Source organism: Cnephaeus nilssonii, assembly GCF_951640355.1.
Source record: "Cnephaeus nilssonii genome assembly, chromosome: 17".
NCBI classification, from domain to species: domain Eukaryota; kingdom Metazoa; phylum Chordata; class Mammalia; order Chiroptera; family Vespertilionidae; genus Cnephaeus; species Cnephaeus nilssonii.
In genome coordinates, this window is record NC_137088.1 from 28,305,018 (window position 1) to 28,326,600 (window position 21,583).

Genomic DNA, 21,583 nt, shown 5'->3' on the forward strand with positions numbered 1-21,583 from the left:
GCCAGGCACAGCCCTGCACCCATGGCCTTGGGGACCCGGCTGGTTACCCAAGTGGAGCAAGACAGCCGGACAGAAGCCCAGCTCAGCCTGAGAGAGGATGTTTGGGGTGGCGAGGGGACAGGTGCCTATTCACTTTGTAAGTGCCCTCCTCCATCCCTCCAACCAGGGAGCAGTTATGGATGAGCAGGGCAGTGGGAGGACCCAGGGAAAGGAAAGCTCTGTCTTTCTAAAATGTACAGGACCTGGGCATCTATATTGTCCAGGTCCTGTGGGCATTGGGGAGAGGAGACAGTGTCAGGAGTGTCCAAGAGCCCTGGCCTCAAAGTTTGGAAGGACCTCGGGTGGGCCTGTTGCCGTCATCTTTAAATGAGCTGATGTCAACAGTGACAACAATGAAAATGTATAAAGAATCCCGTGATTTAAAATGCACTCTTTTATAAGGCTAAAATACCTATAGTGCGCTGAAAATTAGTATTTTTAATGAATTCCATTAATCTCTCAAGACCAGCAAATATATGTTTGTTATTTTTTATAGTGTTTGCTTATTCTAAATTAACCGAAACATTTAGAATGCACAGTAACTTTTATGGCTCTACGTAGGCATTTCCTCATTTTCTTCTTACTCTTTTGGGAGAGCCTGGGATCCCCTTGACCTCTGAGAGGCCCTGGCAGTCCTGTGTGTCCAGCCTTGTCCTTGACAAAGTTTGCAGACCCAGCATGGACTTGGGCACTCCCCAAGGCAGTGTCAAAGGGCCTGGTGTGGGCGCCAGTGCAGTCAGAGGAGGGGTGCTGTGTCTGAGTGAGAGGAAGTCATTGTTGCCGGTCTAGAGACATCCAGCCCTTCTTCCTCCTTCTTCATCCTCCTGGCCCCTCTGCCTGGAGTTCCAGATCTGCTGCATGAATACGTGGCTGACCGCTGCCTTGCCCGGTCCAATACCTGCTCATATTCTAGAGGAGGCCTTGCTTCCCTCAGGCTCTGAAAGGAGGCAAGAGGAGACTGAGAAGGCTGTGAAAGGGTTTAGGCCACACACTGCAGCATGTCAGGGCAGCCCTCAAACATGGAAGGGATAGCCTAAGCCATGGTGGGGTGAGGTGAGAGCTTGGGATGGCTCAAGTCAGGTCTCAGGTGGCCCTCACCCCTCCCTGCTAAAGAAGCCTCTGAATGAAGCCAGGCTATGTGGACAGTGCAGGGGTCAGGGCAAGAGGTCAGGGGAAAGGGGCAGCCCACCAATGGGAAGGGGCGTGAAGGCTGTGGGCTAAGGAGCAGGCTGTGATCTCGGGCTCCCTGAGCTGCAGCTGAGGATGTAGTCACTTTCCTCCTCTGCTGCCATCCTAGACCCCCGCCCCATGGCCCTGGGGCCCCCTAGGGAGTCCTGGCATCCCACTTCCCCGATCATGGGTGGGTTCTGGGGAAGCTTATTAAATCATCCTTTGTAAATAGCAGGTGGGCTATGGCACTTCACAGACAAAAGTTTGAAGCTTGACTCTGTCTCTTACTTTCTCTGCAACCTTGGGCTAATTTCTGAACTTCCTTCCATTCTGCCACTTTATCTTCATGACCTTCTAAGAATGCATGCCTTTCTGGGTTGGTATGAGCAATAAGCAAAGTAGTATTATAGAGTCTTTGGCACAGTGCCTGGCTCATAGCAAACTCTCGATCAGTGTTCAACTTGCTTTGGTTACATCCCTGGAAAGTGTGAGGACGGTCGCAGATACGGAAGCTCCCAGCATGCCTGGATGCTGGAGATCTAAAAATAAAAGGGATGTCCTCAGGGAGAGACCAGGTTAAGGCCATCCCTGAGCATCACAGCAGGATCCGTCCTTTATCCCCAGACTGCACAGTCACCTTGGCCTAAAGATCCTGGGGAAAACAATGAGGAGGCCATGGCCACTTGACCAGATGTGCTGTGGGAGAGAGGGGAGACAGGGACCCAGTACCTGAGACCTGTAGCTGCTGCCGAGCCCTCTCCTCGGGGACCGAGAGGACTGACACTGGGCAGCCCCATGGCAGACAAGGGGGTTCTCAGGAACAGGGGCTCCATGACCCCTCAGGGTCAGACACACTTCTTTCCACAGGAGGGTCTATGGCACAGGAGGTGTGACAGGGTCAGCGGAGAGCGGGTGCAGCCAAGAACGCATGGCGAAGTGTGCGGCTATGTGAAACCACGCACCGAAATGCGCCTCTTCCTTTTTCAATAATTCCTAGTTTACTGGGAACGGAATGGAAAGGAGGAATTTATGAAGCAGGTGAAAAGAGATAATTATGCCTTATAAAATTGCTTTCTGTGAAAGACTATGCAGAAAGACTAGTGTAAAAATAATTACCTTGTTACATTTCTGACCACACAAAAAACAAAACCCTTTTCTGTCAACCACGTGGGAGAAACTTTGATGGATCACAGAGACAAGTCTGTGCTTGTCTTATTTCCTTATTTCTGCTCCGAAAGGCATGGATTTCCCTCTGCAGTTCTGGTCATAGAAACGGGATGGAGGAGGGGATCCAGAGGTCATTGTCTTGTCCACTGGACCTTCCTGCCATCCCCTCACGTGAGGAGCACAATGCTGGCCAGACCTCTGGGGTCCCCACAGAGACCACCCCTGACCTCCCTCGTGCCTTACCCAGAAAGGCCGGGAAACTGAGTGGCCAGGTGGGGACTTTGGGTATGGATCCTGGTGGTGTGACCTGAGCACATGATGGCCGCTGTGAATAGGAGCATCTCATCGGCAGAACTAGGCATGGAGGAACTCAGGTTGGGAGAAAGGGAGAATGAAGTGGCAGCATGTGAAAACTCAGGTCTGTCTACCTCCCATGCATCCACCTCATGCACAGTGGGAGCTCAGCTTTGGTACCTCCCAGGAGGATGGTGCAGACAATGATGCTGATTTGCTGTTACTCTCACTCTCAAATCTGCCTCCCACAGAGAAGGATGTGAACCCATTCTTCCCTCTCCCTTCGCTGCACGCTCCAGTTATCTCCTTTAAGCTTATGTCTCATCCTTTAGGGGCTAGCAGCTGGCCCCCTTTTTCATCACAACCATCCCAGGGCAGCACAGCCCTTCTTCATCCTCCTGGCCCCTCTGCTTGGAGTTCCGGATCTGCTGCATGAATCCCTGTGGCACATGGGTCATGTTCCTTGGATGGACTGCCCAGGAGAATGGTGGCATTGCCCAGAAAGGGGAAGAGGCACGAAGGCCCAGAGGATGGAAAGGGACTTGGGATGGCAGGAAAAGAATGAAGTCCTCTGCGGCCAGGCCTGATGGCCTTCAGGGTGCCGTGAACAGCCTGTAATGACATCAGCTCATCAACTTCTGCCACCGGTCTTGGTTCCTGCTGGGTCATGCTCATCAAGATTGCTAGGGATTTTTTTCTTTATAGCAGTGGTTTCTAAATACAGTCCCTGTTTTTACAAGCAGCCTCAACATCACAGGGAACTTGAAAATACCAATTCTCAGCCCCTCCCTAGACCTGCTGAATGAGATGCTCTCGGGATGGCGGGTGAGGCAGCAATCTGAGTTTTCACAAGCCCTCCAGGTGATTCTGAAGCACGCTAAAATTTGAGAACATTGCTTTAGAGCTATAGGTCATATTTCTCTGTCCTCTGCTTTATGATTCCTAGGGAGAGAGGCCATTGAATGAATTCCTGTAGACTGGAGCCACAGGGCCTGTCCTTCCCATCAATGTCTTGTGTGCCTGGCTTGGCCAGGGTGGGGGGTGGGGTGGAGGGAAGGAGGTAGGGAGGAAGGGAGAGAGAGAGATTGGAGGAGAGGTGGGTGTGATGTGAGTCTCACTAGTTTTCAGAACAACTCCCACCTACTCTGGCTTGGTTCCAGTTCATTCTCACTTTTGGGAGGTTGGGGCAGTGTGGAGACCTCCAATGTACAGCATCAGCAAGGGGCGGGAGTAGTGATGGGGGAGAAGAGTGGAGATCAGGTAGCATGACCTAGCTGGGAAGGGCTCGGGAAGGACTGAGGGAGAAACTGAGGCAGAAGCAAACTGACTGATTAGAAGGAGGATCAGGTGGGAAGGGACTAGTAAGTGGGTGATGGTCCTTACCCCTCACATGGTCTTTTACCCCACCTGGTAGTAAACAGGCCAGGAGGAAACTCTGGTGCTGCCATTTAGGGGAGGGTTTTTCAGGCCAATTGGGCAAGAATGTCCCCCAAGGTGACAAACACCCCAAATTGAAGACTATACTGCACTTTGGAAAGGTAGACCTTTTCAAAAGCATTTGCCTCTATTAATCTAGGAGTTGCAACATCTTGAAAGTGGGCTACGCTGCTCACAGTTAGCTTTACCCATTGCTGACCAGGGCTTTAGTAAAAGATACACCGTGTGCTCCATTCTATAGATAGAAGAGCTGCTTGATTTTACCCTGCTCCGTGATCCATGTTACACATACAACTATGTCATTTGTGCTTCTGAGGGGGAGGTAATGTGTGTTTTCCTTGAGGTGGAATTCAGACCAGGGTCATAGATGAACAAGAGTCATAGGGCAAGCTGTTTCTCGGATGCCTGGATTTGGATGGTTTATGCACCTGGATGCAGAATTGAGGGAGTGCGACTGTAAGCTGAAAGCTATTTGTAACTGTCACTGCTGTTTCAAGAAAGGTCATTGTTGCCTGTGTACACACGCTTTCACACTTCTATAATCTACAATTTCTTTTCACAGTAGTTTGACCCAAGTGGGTACAACCCTTAGGAGGCATCCTATAGCTCTCAGTTTTGAGCTAATAGCCGGGCACGTGCGCTGACATTTCTGTTTCAGCATTTCATCATAAGGGCATTGGGAGTCACAGACTGTTAACATTCAGAGCAGCCTGCCACCCAAACTCCTTCCCAACGTCCTCCTTCTCTCTCTAACAACCCTGAGAGGTGGCCATTCCACTTTTATTTTTCTGAGTATTTGTGATGACAGACAGCTGGTATATTTTTCAGGGCAGCTCTATTCCATTGCTAGGCAGCCATCACCCATTGGTGTAGGAGAGGTCTTCTGGACCTTGGCTTGGGCACTGCTTTCCTCCCCTCCTCACCTGTGGTCCACCATTGAGGGCCAGTGTTCCGGAGGTCAGCAGTTCCAGGGTTTGAGGATGACTTTCTTATCCATCCTTAATCACCTACTTTAGGCTAAACATCTCTTGTGTTATCTATTCCTCAAAGCCATTGATTTCCTGAACCCCACTGACCAGGCTGACAGTTTCTGAATCTCCCACATTGATCAATGTAGCTCTCAAAATATGGTAGCCAGAATGAAACATGACCCTCATCCCAGAGCAGGGTTCAGTGGAAATATGATGGATTTTCTCCTGTGACTGGGATACGTCATTGTTCACTTTGGTTGCAGCCCTCACAGATGGGCTCCTACCAGAATTTTTGGACACGAAACATCCAATGTTTTTGTTTGTCCCTTTAGGAAATTATGCCCATTTGGGTATCTCTGCCCTTATAACTTTGCATTGTAGATTTAGGCATAGTGTTTATTCAAGTGTAGAGCATTTTGAGTACCTGTTTTTATCATCTCTCAAATGAGAATTATTAGCGTAATTTTTAGGAGTGTGGGCTCTGGCATCTGTAGATGGGTTCAGTCCTGCCCTGCCACTTGCCAACTGTGTGATGTGGGGCAACTGTCATGGCTTCTCTGTGTCTCAATTTCTTCATCCATAAAATGAGTAGAGTATGTGTGTCTGCCTCACTATATTGTCAAGAGTGTTAAATGTAGTAATACTGTTTAGAATAGCGTTTGGCATTTTGGAAAGCATTCAATGTAAGTAAGCTATGTTATTTTATTACTGTTATTGGAGTTGCCTATCCTACATTAATGTTATTTCAGAGCTGCTAAGATCCAAGCACTGGCATTGTCATTTAGCTACCATTTCTTCCTTTGGTACATACGTCTATCTATGTAGTTGTTGTTGTTTTTTTCAGTTACCATTGCTGAAACTAGGTATGCTATGTATATACCCTTTTTCTCTGCAGGCTCATACACTTTTAGAAAAAGAAACAATGTTACTTGGGTGTGACAAAGACCAGTGGTCCCAGGTGCCTTTGACTCTCATCAGAGATTTTTAGAAGGCAGCTACTTTCAACTTTGTGTAAGTGTAGATTCTGCACTGTTCAAGAGAGCAAAAGCTGCCTGAGTAATTTGTGAAATCCCAACTGAGTGTGTGCAAAGAGGTGGTGGAGATGCCCACCAAGAGAACTTCTGAATTGTGTGGGAATTTGGTGAAGTGGACAGAAATGGGTATTACACTTTGGACATGTCCATGCTGTCTGAATTATGTGTGGCAGAGGACCAGGATGCCAGCATTTTGTAGTGATTTATTTTTGAAACTGTGTGTCTAGTCTTCTGAGGAACTCTCTACACAATTGGCTGTAAAGTGCTCAGTCAGAGCCAGACACCTGATATGGTGTTGGCTGTGGGCTTAATGGACTCCCCAGTGGATAAATGATCATGGATGACTTTGTAAAAAAAAAAAAAAAAGCAGGCTGCAGTTCTGAAGTCACCCTTTGGCACGGCCAGGATTCCCTCCAGCCTGTGCCAGAGACCACCTCTGCCCACTCCATCAAGAGTGCTCTGACTGAAGCCACAAGAAGAGTGTTTGTCTCACAGAGACTGAGGGATAGAGGGCCACACGCCACTTGGACACACAGGTCTCTCTGTCTTCATTATGTAGAGAGAAGGTCAGGGCAGTGGTGGTAATGGTGTATCCCCCACCCCACCCTGTGGCTGTGGGCTTAGACTTGCAGGTGGCCTGTTGAGCAGCTCCTTTAGGTAACCTCTGAGCTCTGCTCACCTTGGACATGGCGGTAAAAGATGCTCAACAGTGTGGAGTGGAGTGAGGCCTGCATGGCAGCTGTGGAGTGAGATAAAGCTTGGTGCAGACTGGCTTTGCTGAGCGAGACATGCATAGGAGGTGAGTGGTTAAAGGAGCAACAGGTGGCAGTGGGATGCCATGGTCACCACCAAGCCCTGCCAGTGCTTAGTGAGGGAGACAGAAAGCCATTTAATTCCCCAAGAGGATGCTGTCTGTTGGCCAGCAAAGAGGAACTTGCATGTGAGGTGAGAATTCTCTGTCTCAGTGGGTGAAGGGCAGGCTTTGTGCCCATGCCCACTAAAAGGGCCTGTGTGCAGCTCTCATGAGGTTAGCCATGCCCATGCCTGCATGGGTTTGGGATGGTTCAGGGTCTGAGTTTTCAGCAATTGAAAATGACATACCGGAATAAGTTGCTCTGCAGGAGGCCCTGCCCCAGTAGGAGCAACCCTTCCATTGTAGCAATGACTGAAGTGTGTCCTAAGGTCATTTGACTTCAAGGAGACTGGACAGACTCATCATCTCTAATGAAAGCAAACACCTTGGAGCCTGCTCTGGGAGGGAGGGTGTGGCCCAACGTAGGATCTTTCAGTTGAAAGACCTATGGAGATCTTTTCTCTGAGACATTACCTGGATTGGAGATGACAGGAGCAGGAGCTGGGAATGTATAGCCTTCCCCGGTCTAGGGCAGGAGTCCTGTGTACAGCTGTGGAAGATTCACAGAGGAGGTCTGCATGAGGCCTTCGGGGCCTTGGGGGCCTTAGGCATGAAGATGTTCTTCCTGCTTCCGAAGACCCTCAGGTCAAATGTCCTGGGCAGTGCCTTCTATTCATCTAGTGGCCCCTGGTCAATCTTTCTCTTCTAGAAGCTGAAGAGGTGGACAGGGGTTTCTGGGTTTTATACAAGACAGTCCTTTATGCATGTAGAGTGCACCCGGACACCCTGAAAGCTTCATCACATAGTCTGCCATTTGATTCTCTCATGGATATGAGGAGAGTAGTGTTCCCTCCTCATCCCTGTCCAGGCCCAGGTGCTACATCTTCACCAGCTTCCTCAGTCAGTGTTTGTGTGGCTGTTGCTCAGGAGCCCACCTCCAGTGCAGATGTTGAGTTCCTCAGGGTAGATGTCCATGAACTTTTCATACCATAACCTCACATGCAGCCCATAGCACACAATAGGTTCTCAGGAAAAAAACGTATGGATTGATCAGTCAAGAATCAATGAATGATCAAGCTCAGAGACTGCAAGTGACCTGCCTGAGGTCACCCTGCAGCAAAGCTGGTACTCAGCCCGGTTTTCTCTGTGAGGGTCCTGTGCATCTTTCACTGCTCCAGAAGGAAAGAGGTCTTGAAGGCCATGTCTTTAAGCGACATGTCCTATAACTCTCCTTGACTCAGAGTGTTCCTAGGGGGACTGCAAGGAGGAATAATGTCAAAGCATACCTCTCTCTGGCCTCATCTCAGGTCACAAATAGAAGATTCCATCTTTGATCCCTCCCCCACTCAGGCAGTGATGTGAGACTGGCTGTAGACACATTCCAACTGACAGATGCTCTGGGTGCAGGGGCCTCAGCTGTCCTCCAAGGGCTTCTGCAGCACCATAGAAACCTAGACGCCCAGGCTTCAGCTAGGGCCAGATACAGGGGCTGTCTCTTTTCCAGAAAGTCAAAGCTACCCTTTTTCTCCCAGACAATTAACTCCATGCAAGCAGGAGAAACAGGGAGTACTTTCTACAAACATTTGTGTTTGGTGAAATGTGTAACACTAGGTTCTTTGATGTTCCCCAAATCCCTCTCCGCAGGGTCCCTCCTTGTTTTGATTAATCACTTCTTCTTATGAACTGTTATGATTAGGAGAATTGCCTGAGTACAGGCCCAGTGGTTCCAAGACCCTAATGAGCAACACGTGCAGACATGCTCAGCACGATCCTAGAATCACGGCTGCTCTGTTTTTACAGGGAAGCTACTGAAATGGTTTAGGAATAAGAGCTTCCTGCTTCCATGAGAAACCTACCTGTCATCCTCCATCACCCAGCTGCGTTTGCATCACACCTGCACCTTACACACCTAATGCCTCCGCCCTGGGCAGGAGAGTTAGGGTGAGCTTGGCATGGACCAGGCCTGCACTTAAGTCCTAATTTCACCACTCACCAGCTATGTGACATGAACAAGTTACTTAATATCTCTGAGCTATAGTTTCTTCAAATGTAATATAGGGATAATAGTTCCTACCTCATAGTGTGTTGGGAAGATTAGATTTTATTAAGTAATGTACCAAGATGGCTAAGACAGTACTTTGGATATGGGGCATATCATCAAAACAAAATTCTAAATTCCATAAAGAACTCCATTGAAATGGAAACAAAAGCCATCTATGTGTGTGTGTTTTTGCAAATGTTCCTTGTAGAAATCTACTGCAGGCAAACTACTGACATGAATCACTCACTCAGTGGCATGAAACAAACAAGCTTAGCTAAATCAAAGCCTTGTCCTTCTGAAGTCCATGCAGGTGGCACAGGTTTCTGTCTACAGGAAACCTATGGCCCTGGGGCTAATTTAAAACTGATTCCAAAGTTGGCATAAAATTGGAATGTTGGGATTCCAGGGCTGTTAGGAAAAGTAAAGCAACATGATTTCCCCAGGTTTCAACATCCTCTCTTCCTTGCCCAGGGGGAACCTCCTACATTTTAAAAAGAGGAACCAAGTGTCACTCAGCTTTCCAGCCCCAGCTGCCTCAGGCCCCCAGCACAACTCCCTTTTATGAGGGGACACCTCAGAACTTCAGACACCATCTTCACATTAAGGAAAATAGTGCTCCAAATATCTGGTGCTCATCACGCATAACTTGTAGACAGTCCTTGGTCTGTTTCTTCCCCAAACCCCAAGCCTCTCTACGGTTCTACTATTGAGAGGAGAATGCTTCAATAATCTGTTCATTTTGATGCCACTACTTTCTACATGTCCCTGATAATTCACTCCTGGTTTTCTGATATAGCCTCAAGCCCCTCCACCCCCACCCTCACACTCCCACATTGATAAGACCTGACAACCCCTGCTGCCATGATCCCTATAGCTGTGTTGTTTTTGGTGACTGACATAGAAACTTTAGGAGCTCCTCCACTGCCATCAAGAAGCTACCCCACGTGCCCCTCTCCAAGGTCCTGAACCGGCACAGTACATCACATCACAACCCTTTTCTCTAGGACAGGGGTAGGAAACCTTTTTTCTGCCAAGGGCCATTTGGATATTTATAACACAATTTGCGGGCCACACAGAGTTATCAACTTAAAAATCAGCCTGATATATTTGGTCAAACATTTAATTAACTCACCCTTACTGCATTGACAGGGCCAGACCAAATGATTTCCCGGGCCTTATAAGACCCGTAGGCCAGATATTTCCCATCCTTGCCCTAGAACAGTGGCCGGCAAACTCATTAGTCAACAGAGCGGCAAACCGCAGCTCGCGAGCTGCGGTTTGCCGACCACTGCCCTAGGACAATGGTCATTCTTCTCCAGTCTTCCAGGAATTCTTTACTTAGGGAATAATGAAAGAGGAACTAGTGTCTCAGGAGGGAAGGAGAAAGGGAAAGAAGCTGCCGAACATAGGTTGGGAAGTGTCATAGCTACACTTTCAAGGCAGCTTGAAAAAAGAGAGGTTTATTTGTTTGCTTTTTTATATAGTTTTCAAGTAACCAGTTACCAAAGAACAAACCAAACAGAAGTTAAGTTCATGTTTATTTTATGACTCTACTACACTTCTAAAAGTTGCAAACTTTGCCTCTTTTGGCGTGTGTTATCCTCTAACCCATTCTGCTTTCAGCTCTGTATGCTGTATTGAGGGCAAAGACATAACCACCTCGACTTGGTTTTCATACTTTGCCTCCATAGAAGACCTTTTCAGGTTTCTACAGCCCCCACTTCCTGTCTGTCTCTGCTCCTGGACTCTTATCTCTCTGTAAGATCTTAAAGACTTACCCCTTCTTTAGGAAGCCTTCCAATCATTCAGACATGGTTTCTTTGAGTAACTATTTTACAATGAGCAATGGATAGAAAGTTGGAACTACAATTTTTGATGATCAACCCTCTTTCCATGTCTTCTTGGCTTCGTGTACCAAACTTTTTAAATGATTCCTGACCCTTTTTTCTGGTCTCCTTCTCTATGCCTTCTTAACTCAGTCCACATTGAAGTATGCAGTCATTTTTCCAAACTACAGTGTTGACTCTCTTCAGCCATGAGAACATTACCTCTTTGCACTTTTGACTCACAATATTCAGGAGTTTTGAATATCAAATGTCCTTCCTAGTTCATCCCCAGACCATAGCTCACATCTTCTGCCTAATGAGAGATTGAGTAGAAAAAACAGTTTATTGTAGGAGTAAAGAAGGGGTTTTCTTGCCCACAGGCAGAGGAAGAACAAGCAAGGCCAAATACCATGTCAAAGCCAGATCACTTCTCATATGCCAGGAAGCATATGTACAGGCACACCTTATTTTATTGCACTTCATTTTATTACATTTTGAAGATACTGCTTTTTTTTTTACACTAATGGTTTTGTTTTTTTTACAAGGTTTCTGGTCATCTTGAAATGAGCAAGACTATCGGCACCATTTTTCTAACAGCATTTGCTCACTTCTTATGTCTGTGTCACATTTTGGTAATCCTTACACTATTTCAAACTTTTTCATTATATGTGTTATGGTGATCTGTGATCAGAGATATTTGATGTTACTATTGTAATTGTTTTGTGGCACTATAAGCCACATCTGTATGAGAATGTCAACTTAAATGATTGTGTTCTAACCGTTCCACCAACTGGCCATTACCTCATATCTTTCCCTCTGCTCAGGCCTTCCTATTCCTAGAAACACAACAATATTGAAAATAGGCTAATTAGTAACCATACAAAGGCCTTTAAGTGTTTTAAGTGAAAGGAAGAGTTGCGCATCTCTCACTTTAAATCAAAAGCTAGGCACATTTATGCTTAGTGAGGAAGGCATGTCAAAAGTGAGTCTCGCTGAAAGCTAAGCCTCTTGTACCAAATAGCCAATCTGTGAATGCAAAGGGAAAGTTCTTCAAGGAAATTAAAAGTGCTACTCCAGTGAACACACAAATGATAAGAAAGCAAAACAGCCTTATTGCTGATATGAAGAAAGTTTCAGTGGTCTGGATAGAAGATCAAACCAGTTACAACATTCCTTTAAACCGAAACCTAACACAGTCTAGGATCCTGACTCTCTTTAATTATATGAAAGTTTAGAGGTAAGGAAGCTGCAGAAGAAATGTGGAAATGTTTGAAGCTAACAGAAATTGGTTCATGAGGTTTAAAGAAAGAAGCTGTCTCTAGAACATAAAAATGTAAGGTGAAGCAGCAGATGCTGATGTAGAAGCTGCAGTAAGTTATCCAGAAGATCTAGCTAAGATAATTAGTGAAGATGGCTACACTAAACAACAGGTTTTCAATGTAGACAATACAACCTTATATTAGAAGAAGATGCAATCTAAAACTTTCATAGCTAGAGAATGCAAGCCAATGCCAGGCTTCAAAGGATAGGCTGACTCTCTTGTTGGGGGATAATGCAGCTGTGACTTTAAGGTGAAACTGATGCTCAATTACCATTCTGAAAATCCTAGGGTCCCTAAGAATTATGCCAAATCTACTCTGCCCATGGAGCAAAAAAGCCAGGATTATGGCACATCTGTTTACAACATGGGTTACTATATATTTTAAGCCCACTGTTGAGACCTACTGCTCAGAAAGGAAAAATTTCTTTCAAAATACTGCTAGTTATTGACACTGCACTTGGTTACCCAAGAGCTCTGATGGAGATATACAATGAGATCAATGTTGTTTTCATGGTTACTAATATAACATCCATTCTGCAGCCCATGGATCGAGGAGCAATTTTGACTTTCAAGTGTTATTACTTAAGAAATAGATTTCATCAGGCTATAGCTGCCATAGAGAGTGGTTCCTTTGATGGATCTGGGCAAAGTAAATTAAAAACCTTCTGGAAAGGATTCAGCATTCTAGATGCCATTAGGAACATTTGTAATTCATGGGAACTTGGAGGCACTTGGTTACAAGCCTTATGGATGACTTTGAGGGGGTTCAAAACTTCAGTGGAGGAAATACTGCAGAGGAAGTGGAAATAATAAAAGAGCTAGAATTAGAAGTGGAGCCTGAAGATGTAAAATTGCTGCAATCTCATGATAAAACTTGAACGGGTAAGGAGTTACTTCTTATGGATGAGCAAAGAGAGTGGTTTTGTGAGATGGAATTCACACCTGTTGAAGATGCTGTAAAGATTGTTGTAAAGACAATAAAGGATTTAGAATACTACATAAACTTAATTGATAAAGCAATGGCAGAGTTTGAGAAGATTGACTCCAATTTTGAAAGAGGCTCTCCTGTGGGTAAAATGCTGTCAAACAGCATCTTATGCTACAGAGAAATAGTCCATAAAAAGAAGAGTCAATAGATGTGGCAAACTTCATTGTTGTCTCATTTTAAGAAATTGCCACAGCCACCCCAACCTCAGCAACCACCACCCTGATCAGTCCGCAGTCAACATTGAGTCAAAACCCTCCACCAGGAAAAAAGTTATGACTTCTCTGAAGACTCAAATGATGGTTAACATTTTTTTAGCAATGAAGTATTTATTAATTAAGGTACAAATGTGTGTTTTTTTTACATAATGCTCTTGCATATTTAATACACTAAAGTATACGGAAAGCACAACTTTTATATGCATTGGGAAACCAAAATTTTTTTGTGATTCACTTGATTGCAGTATTCATTTTATTGCAGTTGTCTAGAACTGAACGCATAATATTGCCGAGGTATGCTTGCCTGTACAGGTGCACACGGAGGCCATGAACCCAAAAGAATTGGACCCATTCTAGGTACACAACACAATGCCCAACACTAAGGTTCTATCTCTTCCTGAGTGCAAGGGGTAGGTGGCCTAGAGGATATAGACTGGGGCAGACAGCCTCCAAGGTACTTCCCCCAAATATAGCTCCAGCCTTGTGGACAAGACCCCCAGACACAATCTCTGACTATTTTGTTCTGCATTGATCTTACCTTTTCTGAAATAGCTATAATTCTTTGTGTCTGTAACACTTACTTTCACCCTTAATCATATGTATTCACAATTTCTAGCACTCCATGTATGGGGTGTTGCCTCACTAATAAGCATCTGGGTTCTCCAATCTCATGGGCTGTAACCTCTATACATTCACAGCTTTCACCGTGCTCAGCACAGTTCTGGGTATGGGGTCTCTGCTTAAGGAATAAATGGCAGAATTAGATTCGTCTTACTTAGATGAATGGTCAGGATTCCAGATCATCTAGGAGTAACCATACTACTACTAACAATAGCAGCTGACATTTACTGAGTTCCTCTGTGTACCAGCCACACAGCTAAACTCCTTGGGCATATCACCTCATTAAATCCTCAAAACTACCATGTCTCAGATGAGAAAATTAAGGCTTAGAAGTTCACCTTTTCAAGGTTTTCCAACAAGGGAATATTTTAAAAAGTGGTTGCTGTGAACTTGTAGGGGGTTCATTGAGGGTCTCTGAAAAGTTATGTATGTCTTTGATCACACATTCATTTTTCTCAGGAAAAGCTTTGTTACTTTCATCAGATTCTCCAAGGGGTTGTTCACACTGTGGGGAGGACCCTATCTCTGGCCCATGCAGAGCAGCTCATTTTCAGCCTGCAAAGGGGTCTCCCAGGAGGACATTGCCTCACCATGGCTGTCACCCTTTCCAGCTTCCCGTGAAGAAGGGTCCAAGGACACAGACCCTAACTGTAGAAAGGCACAGTTAGCTGGACACTGCCTGCTGGGCATCTTGGACTGACCTGAAATTCACATTTAAATTCTCAGACTAGGAGATTGGCCTTATTCAGATCCCAGGTAACTGGCTTAGGGGCTTACCTGTCTTCAGCAGATTTTCCCTTTGGTTATTCAGGCATACTCTTATTTCTAGCTTAATGCCTATAAACAAACTCACCACTCTCTCCCACTGACTCTGACTCCATTTTTTAAAAAGAATCATCTGTCCCAAATCATGTTAAAAAGTGGGAGAGTCTATCACAATGTGGCAATACTTGGGCTAACCCAGTGGCTGAAGAAGGATCTTTTCTGTGTAACTTTTTGTGGTCCTGATGCTAACCATGCTCCATGCAGTATGAGCCAACCTCTCAGGAACATGTTGGAATACACAGAGCCCTATCCCCATAACTCAGGACCCACCATATTCCCTCTACCCAGAGAACCATAGCTCAGTGGTTTCCCATGCTTTAAAAGGACTGAGTATTCCTAGCCTTTTTAACAGGAAGCTTCCTTCAGTAGTCACTGTGGCAACAGATCAGAGAGGCTTCAGAAAGCCTGTCTGTACATAATTAAGGAAAACAAGGATGTGGACTGAAGACCCTGGCTCTGAGCCCTGCCGCTGCACTTCCTGAGGACTTTGCAGAAGATGAAGATTTTCTTCCCCCTCTGGCCTCCCTCTCTAATCCTCTTAAACATTTTTGTCTGGTCTCAATGGGCCCCCTTCCTGAGGATGCTGCTCGGGGCCCTGGTTCTGGCAAAATGCTTCCTGTAGGGGTAGGGCCCCAGTCCAGGGAGTGCAGCCTGAATATGTAGGAAGTGGTCCTGGTGCCTCCCTCAAAGGAGATTCATTCAGAGGCCAAGCCTGCTCTAGTCAGGCTCTTCATTCAGGCATGCAAGAGGCCGGTTAGCCTACTTACAGGAGTGTGCTCTCACCATTGGGATGGAGCACAGGCCTGGGAGCATCGTCACCGTAGCCACCCAGACACTGGGCCTGGCTCGCGGCCTAGAACAGGCCTCCTGGGAAAAGGTACAGGAGCTATAATCATTGGTAGGAGGCAATCTGAGCCTGGGACTGTTTTATTTCCTAGCACTTATTCTTACCTGAAATCATCTCCTTTATCTCCGTGTTTCCTTCTTTCTTGTCAGTTTTTCTCCCCAGAATGTAAGCTCCATGGGAGCAGAAACCTGCCTGTCATGGGTTTCCTATCTCCCAGGTGCCTAGAACAGTGCAGGGAGTATTTGTTAAGAAGTGAGTGAGTGAATGAATGAATGAATGAATGAATAATGAATGGGATCCCAGGCGTCGTTTGTGGTCCAGACTGTCACCTCCACAGGTATGCACTGCAAGCCCAGGCTTGTGCTGGGTGGGGAGGAGGTGTGTGGTGAGGGACACACAGCAGGGCATGCTCAGGTTTTCCTAGCTCTCCCAGTCCACTCACCAAGGGAAGGCCATCCCTGTCTATTCCTGCTCGTTGGAAGGAAAGGGTGCAGATGTATGCAGTCCTGGACTCACCAACCACAGCTCCCCTAGACCCTCATTCATGCTCCACAGACACATTTGCTCTTGAATGGAGCCATGGATGAGAAGTGGTTGTTTCAAATGAAGGCTGTTTCTTAATAAACATGAAAATCCATCCTGGAAACTCACTGCTTTTCTTCCTGAGTTAGGAGCAAATGAGCAGTGTCTGGTGTCCCCAGCACCACGGACACCATCGGATCAGGGGCAGCTCCTCACTTGCCACTTTATCTCTACCAAAGCCTCTACCACTCAGAGTCACAAGCCGTGGGGCCTCACTGCTGCCCCTGCTGCACCCCCCCTCACCCATTAGCACCCCAGCAGGACAGCTTGTCTTGGCGATGGAGAGCATTGCACACATGTGACCTGAAGCCTTGCACACCAAGTGGACGGGAGCTCCCCTGGGTAAAATGTTAGGCATGGAAATGACGAGCCAGCCCCAGCCCACCAGGGGGCCGCATTGTGGTGAGGACAACACAAAGGAAGAGACCATCACAATGCAATGATCTGGGTTAGGTGCTAACAGTGGGCTTTGGAGGCCCAGAGGGGGATGTATGACTGTGGGCATGCACTGAGGGGGAAGCCTCCTGATGGAATGGGTGCTGGACATTAAAGGGTGAGCAGGAGATGCCCAAGTGGAGAGGAGGGAAAAATTCCAGACAGAGGAGAAATCCCTGTGCAGAGGCTCAGGAATATGGAGAGTTTAGTGCTCACAGGCAATCATGGGGATCTTCCTGTTAGCCACACCAGGAAGAGCGAGGGTCAGGTGGCCAGAGATGAGGTCAAGAGCAGCAAGATACACAGGAATTCGAAAGATGTGGACAGGAGGGTAAACTCCTGGGTAATTGGAATTTGAGCAGAGGAACTCTACGACTCTATGTACGTTTTGGAACTCACACTCTGGCAGATGAGAATGGATGAGAGAGCTACAAAGTGATGTTGGAGAATTCATTAGGAGACTTTTGTAATAGAGCAGGGGAATTGACCAAGCCCTTTGTTATGAGGGGGAGGAGGATATAAAGGAAGGGAAAGATCTGAGGAGAAGGAGATGGAGCTGACAGACCATGTGTCGTGGGATACAGAAGATGTGACTCCCAGGGCCTGGCTAGTGACAACACAGGGTGTCGAGGGAGTTAAGGACTGAATTGTTTCCTAGACTTGTCAAGCAGGAGGCCAAAAGGAAAAGCAGGCATGATGGCTGAGTGGGGAAGTAACCAGGCGGTAGCTGGCGGGAGCAGGGAGAGAGGAGAGTCACCAAGTGTAACTCCGCTTTGGAAAAGCTTGGCTGGAAAGTGGAGAGGAGAGGACCTGCCATTGCAGAGATGCCAGGGGACGGTGTTTTAGTTTTAAAATGGTAATGACATATGCAGGTTTAAGTGGAGAAGCTGGTGTCGGGAAGAGGGTGAAGTTGAAGGTCAGTGGAGCAAGGAGATAATTGAAAGTTGGGGGGTTAAAGGGTGGGAGAGATGGGCAGTCACTCTCTTGGACATCCTTGTCTCTGCCACTCTGCCCCTCTGCCCAAGGCTGCTTTCTGAGTGACAGCTCAGGATGGCCTGAGGATGCAATAAAATAACTGTGAAAGAATTTGCCCCACACCTAGCAGAGCAAGCATTCAGTGAATGCATTTATTACAACTAGGAAAACCAGTGTTCTGTGGCCGAGGCTGGGCTGCCTGCTGTGAAAGGGAGAGGCAGCAATGATATTGACCACTGGGTGCTTGTGGTCTGAGTCTCATCAGTCTGAGCAAACAGATGTGTCCCAGACAGGCACTGGCCAATACAGATGTTAACGAGGAGTGCAGTGTGAGGAGAGAGGCTGGCCAGGCCCGGTACTGACTGCCCTCCCAGTGCTAGCTGTGTGCTGATTCCTAAAGAGATGGATGTCTATCCCTGCGCAGATGGGTGGGGAATTCTTAAATGCTATTTGCAAGACTTCAGTAGAAATGCTTCATGAATCCTGCCCTGTCACAAGTGTGCATGCAAGTTGTGCTTTAGCTCAGGCCTAATGGGCTTTATATAGTACAGTACTGATTTTCTTTCATGTTTTAATAGAATTCGATTTAATATTTGCTTTCTGCTCTAGCTGCTGGCTGTTGACTGATTCAACACAGAATCCTTCCCTGGTGCCCCCCGACCTTGTTGTTATTCCCTCATTTTGTGTGTTGGCATTTGATTCCTGTCTCCAGCATGAACCACTTTACACATGTCTCCGTTCAGCTGGCGACAGTCACGTGCATGAATTCTGAATGCATTACTACCCGAGCGGCTGCTCCAGCAGACCTGGCATTCGGAAGGGGGGCTTCCGGGCAGGATTCATTTCCATCAGTTAGACGTTGGGGAGATGCAGAGCTCAGCTTGAGAACCTGAGACTGTGATCTGTTCTGTTCTTTGGCAGAGGATTCTCCAACTTAATCTCAAAATGCCCAACACTGTGGCCATTAATCCAGCAACATTTTGCCCTTCTGTGAAGTACCAGGCTTCCTAGCGTTTTCACCAAGGCATTTCCACCTTGGCCAGAGTGAGAACAACAGCCGTAGACAGAGCTGGCCAGAGGGAAGAGGCTGCCCTTCTAGAGTCCCAGGGAGCCTGGCTGGTTTACAGGAGAGTCTGTTCAAATTTCACATTATCCGACCACTGACATTTGGAGTTCCCTCTCTGTATAAGTTTGGGCTTGGAGATAGCTTTTCCCTCAGTAGAAAAAGGTAGCCAGTTTCACTAGCAGGCAGCACAGGGCATTGGTTAATAACGTAAGCTTTGAAATCAGGCAGGTATGCATGTTCATACTGGCTCCTGTTCTTATAGACCTCAAGGTCTATAGCCAGTCCCCATTCTTAGCTTTAGTTTCCCTTTCCATAAAGTTGACTTAATGGTTGCATCTTCCCAGTAAGTCTTATAGGGGATTAAATGGATGCAAAGCAGCTAGCAGAGTGTCTAGGACAATCTCTATGCTCTTCTTGTGTCATGGGGTTAAGTGCGGTGGCTGCGTGAATCTCCTACCAACTTTGCTTCTTGTCTTTATGGACCAAAGCCTGTGCAACGTGAATATTCATCTAGGTGTTCTGGCTGGCAGATGCGGCTTGGTCCTAAGAACAAAAAGACTTGAACCCCGGCACAAGTGATTGAAAGGAGAGCCCCAGTGGGCATGACTGAAAAGGGATTTGGGGACAGGTTCTCATTTAGGTTCAGCACTTTTTCTCAGAATAGATTGAAGCATGGAGATTAGAGTTGAAGGAGGGGAGGAGATGCATGCGTGAGATGAGGGTGGAGACACACTGACGGTAGATGGAGAGATGCTGGACAAGGAAGCTTCTGCCCAGCCTCACTGAGCCTTTCTTTGTCTCCTTACAGGCGTCCCATCAGGTCCCCGAAATGTCATCTCAATCGTCAATGAGACGTCCATCATTCTGGAGTGGCACCCTCCAAGGGAGACAGGTGGGCGGGATGATGTGACCTACAACATCATCTGTAAAAAGTGCCGGGCAGACCGCCGGAGCTGCTCCCGTTGTGATGACAATGTGGAGTTTGTGCCAAAGCAGCTGGGCCTGACCGAGTGCCGAGTCTCCATCAGCAGTCTGTGGGCCCACACCCCCTACACCTTCGACATCCAGGCCGTCAATGGAGTCTCCAGCAAGAGCCCCTTCCCCCCACAACATGTCTCCGTCAACATTACCACAAACCAAGCTGGTAAGTCTGGAGACCTCGCTGCTCTTCTTTGTCTTTGTGGTTGACTCTTTGTCCATCTCGGTGTAGGAACAAAGCTTCAGTCACACCCATCCCGTTATCTGCCCTCAGGCCTCCTCCCCCTCCTCCTGAGGAGTACAGGTGACTAGTGATGGGCATTTGTGGATATGGAGGACATGGGTGTAATTCTTCACCTCTGACAGGGAGCTGAATTCTGAGGGGTTTTCTTGTGCCTGGCACAAAAGCAAAGATATATATCCAAGCCACGGTAGGGCCCAGTCATCTGCATCCAGCTGGGGCTCAACAAATGCCCTTAGGAAGACAGATGGATGGACAGTAGGATGGGTGGTGAATAAACAAATAGATGGACAGATGATGGATGTGGAAATGGATGGATGGAAACCCTGCATGGTCTTGAGTAGACCAGTGCTATTCTGTTAGAAAACCCAATGAAAGAAACTTCCCAATAATCATGTGATAAAGTCACTATTGCTTCATAGATTACCTTTCAATCAAACCCATGTAATTCAAGAGTGCATTCTCCTTTATAGCTTGCTCAGATGAATGCTACACTGTTATAGAGACCTCAGATAGTTGGCAGTAGATCACTCCTGATAGCCAGACCTCCCTATGGCATGCACAGCTCAAAACATATTTTCTTATCCTTTTTTATATCTTCTACTCTTCTGACCTTTTCTCTTTATTACTTTTCACAATCAATTTCTTTTTATATCCATTTAACCAGTTCATTCATGCACTTACTCATTTATGTATTCACTCATTACTACAAGACAGTGATGAGTATCTACTGTATGTGGATTAGACACTCTGAGGGATACAGTGATACTGGGACACAATCGTTTCTTCCATGAAACTCATTAACTGAAGAATTTGCAGGACATAGACACAAAGTACAAGCTGCAAGGCTGGTATCTTCTAAGCACCGCATCCTATACACACACAGGAAATACCAAGGGAGTTCAGAGAGAAATGAGCACTCTCTCCCCAGGGGTCATGGTACATGACGGAAGAGGGGGAAGTGAACATCATGTCTTTAGGCAATGATGGGGGTCATGAACAGTGGACCATGATCTTTTTTGGAATTAGGAATTTTTCTCAATCAACAATTCTGAAAGGACCATTTGTTAGTGGAATAGCAGGATTCAAGCCTATCTCTTTGCTCTGTCTCCCTCCATGTAGCTCTCCCTTCCTGACATCCTCTTTCCTACTCCATCCTCTTCTACTCCTCACCTCCTCATCCTCAGCTCATTCTGCCTCTTTTAATACCAGGCATCTTTGACGGCAGATGATTCTTGGGTTTAAGCTGTCAGAACTGAGAAGGAAGAAGGTGTCGCAGGCAAGCATGGCTGTCCAGATGGCTGCATTGTTTCTGGGAGCATGTGTGTGTTCATGTGTGCATGTTTGTATGTATGTGTATGGTCATGTGTTTACATGCGGATGTGTGTAGTGAGAAAATAAGAGGGGAAGTGTGGGAGCCTCCAGCTGGTGACCACAGCCCTGGTGCCATGGAGACAAAGGTTGTGACAGTCTGTCTTACCCAAAGAAAAGGGAATGGTAATTTTAACATCATGTTGAGCATGTAACACGGGCAGCCTTTGTTAGCTGCATTTCCCTTGCAGAGTTTAAGGCAGAAAACTGGCTGAAATATTTTAGTGTCCCAGCTTCTGGGCATAAACATCCTGCCAGGCTGTCATGTTACACTGGGCTTGGCTGT

At 46.7% G+C, this 21,583-nt stretch overlaps 1 protein-coding gene across 2 annotated transcripts in view; it reads left to right on the forward strand.

Moving 5' to 3' along the window:
• Window positions 1-21,583, forward strand: part of EPHB1 (EPH receptor B1) — a gene marked incomplete at its 3' end in the record, with an annotated part of 414,865 nt that overhangs the window by 279,725 nt on the left and 113,557 nt on the right. For both annotated transcript variants that reach the window (XM_079794807.1, XM_079794808.1), the window contains exon 5: window positions 19,516-19,851. In XM_079794807.1, coding sequence (XP_079650933.1) covers window positions 19,516-19,851 — 336 coding nt within the window. The remainder of the gene's footprint in view (window positions 1-19,515; window positions 19,852-21,583) is intronic.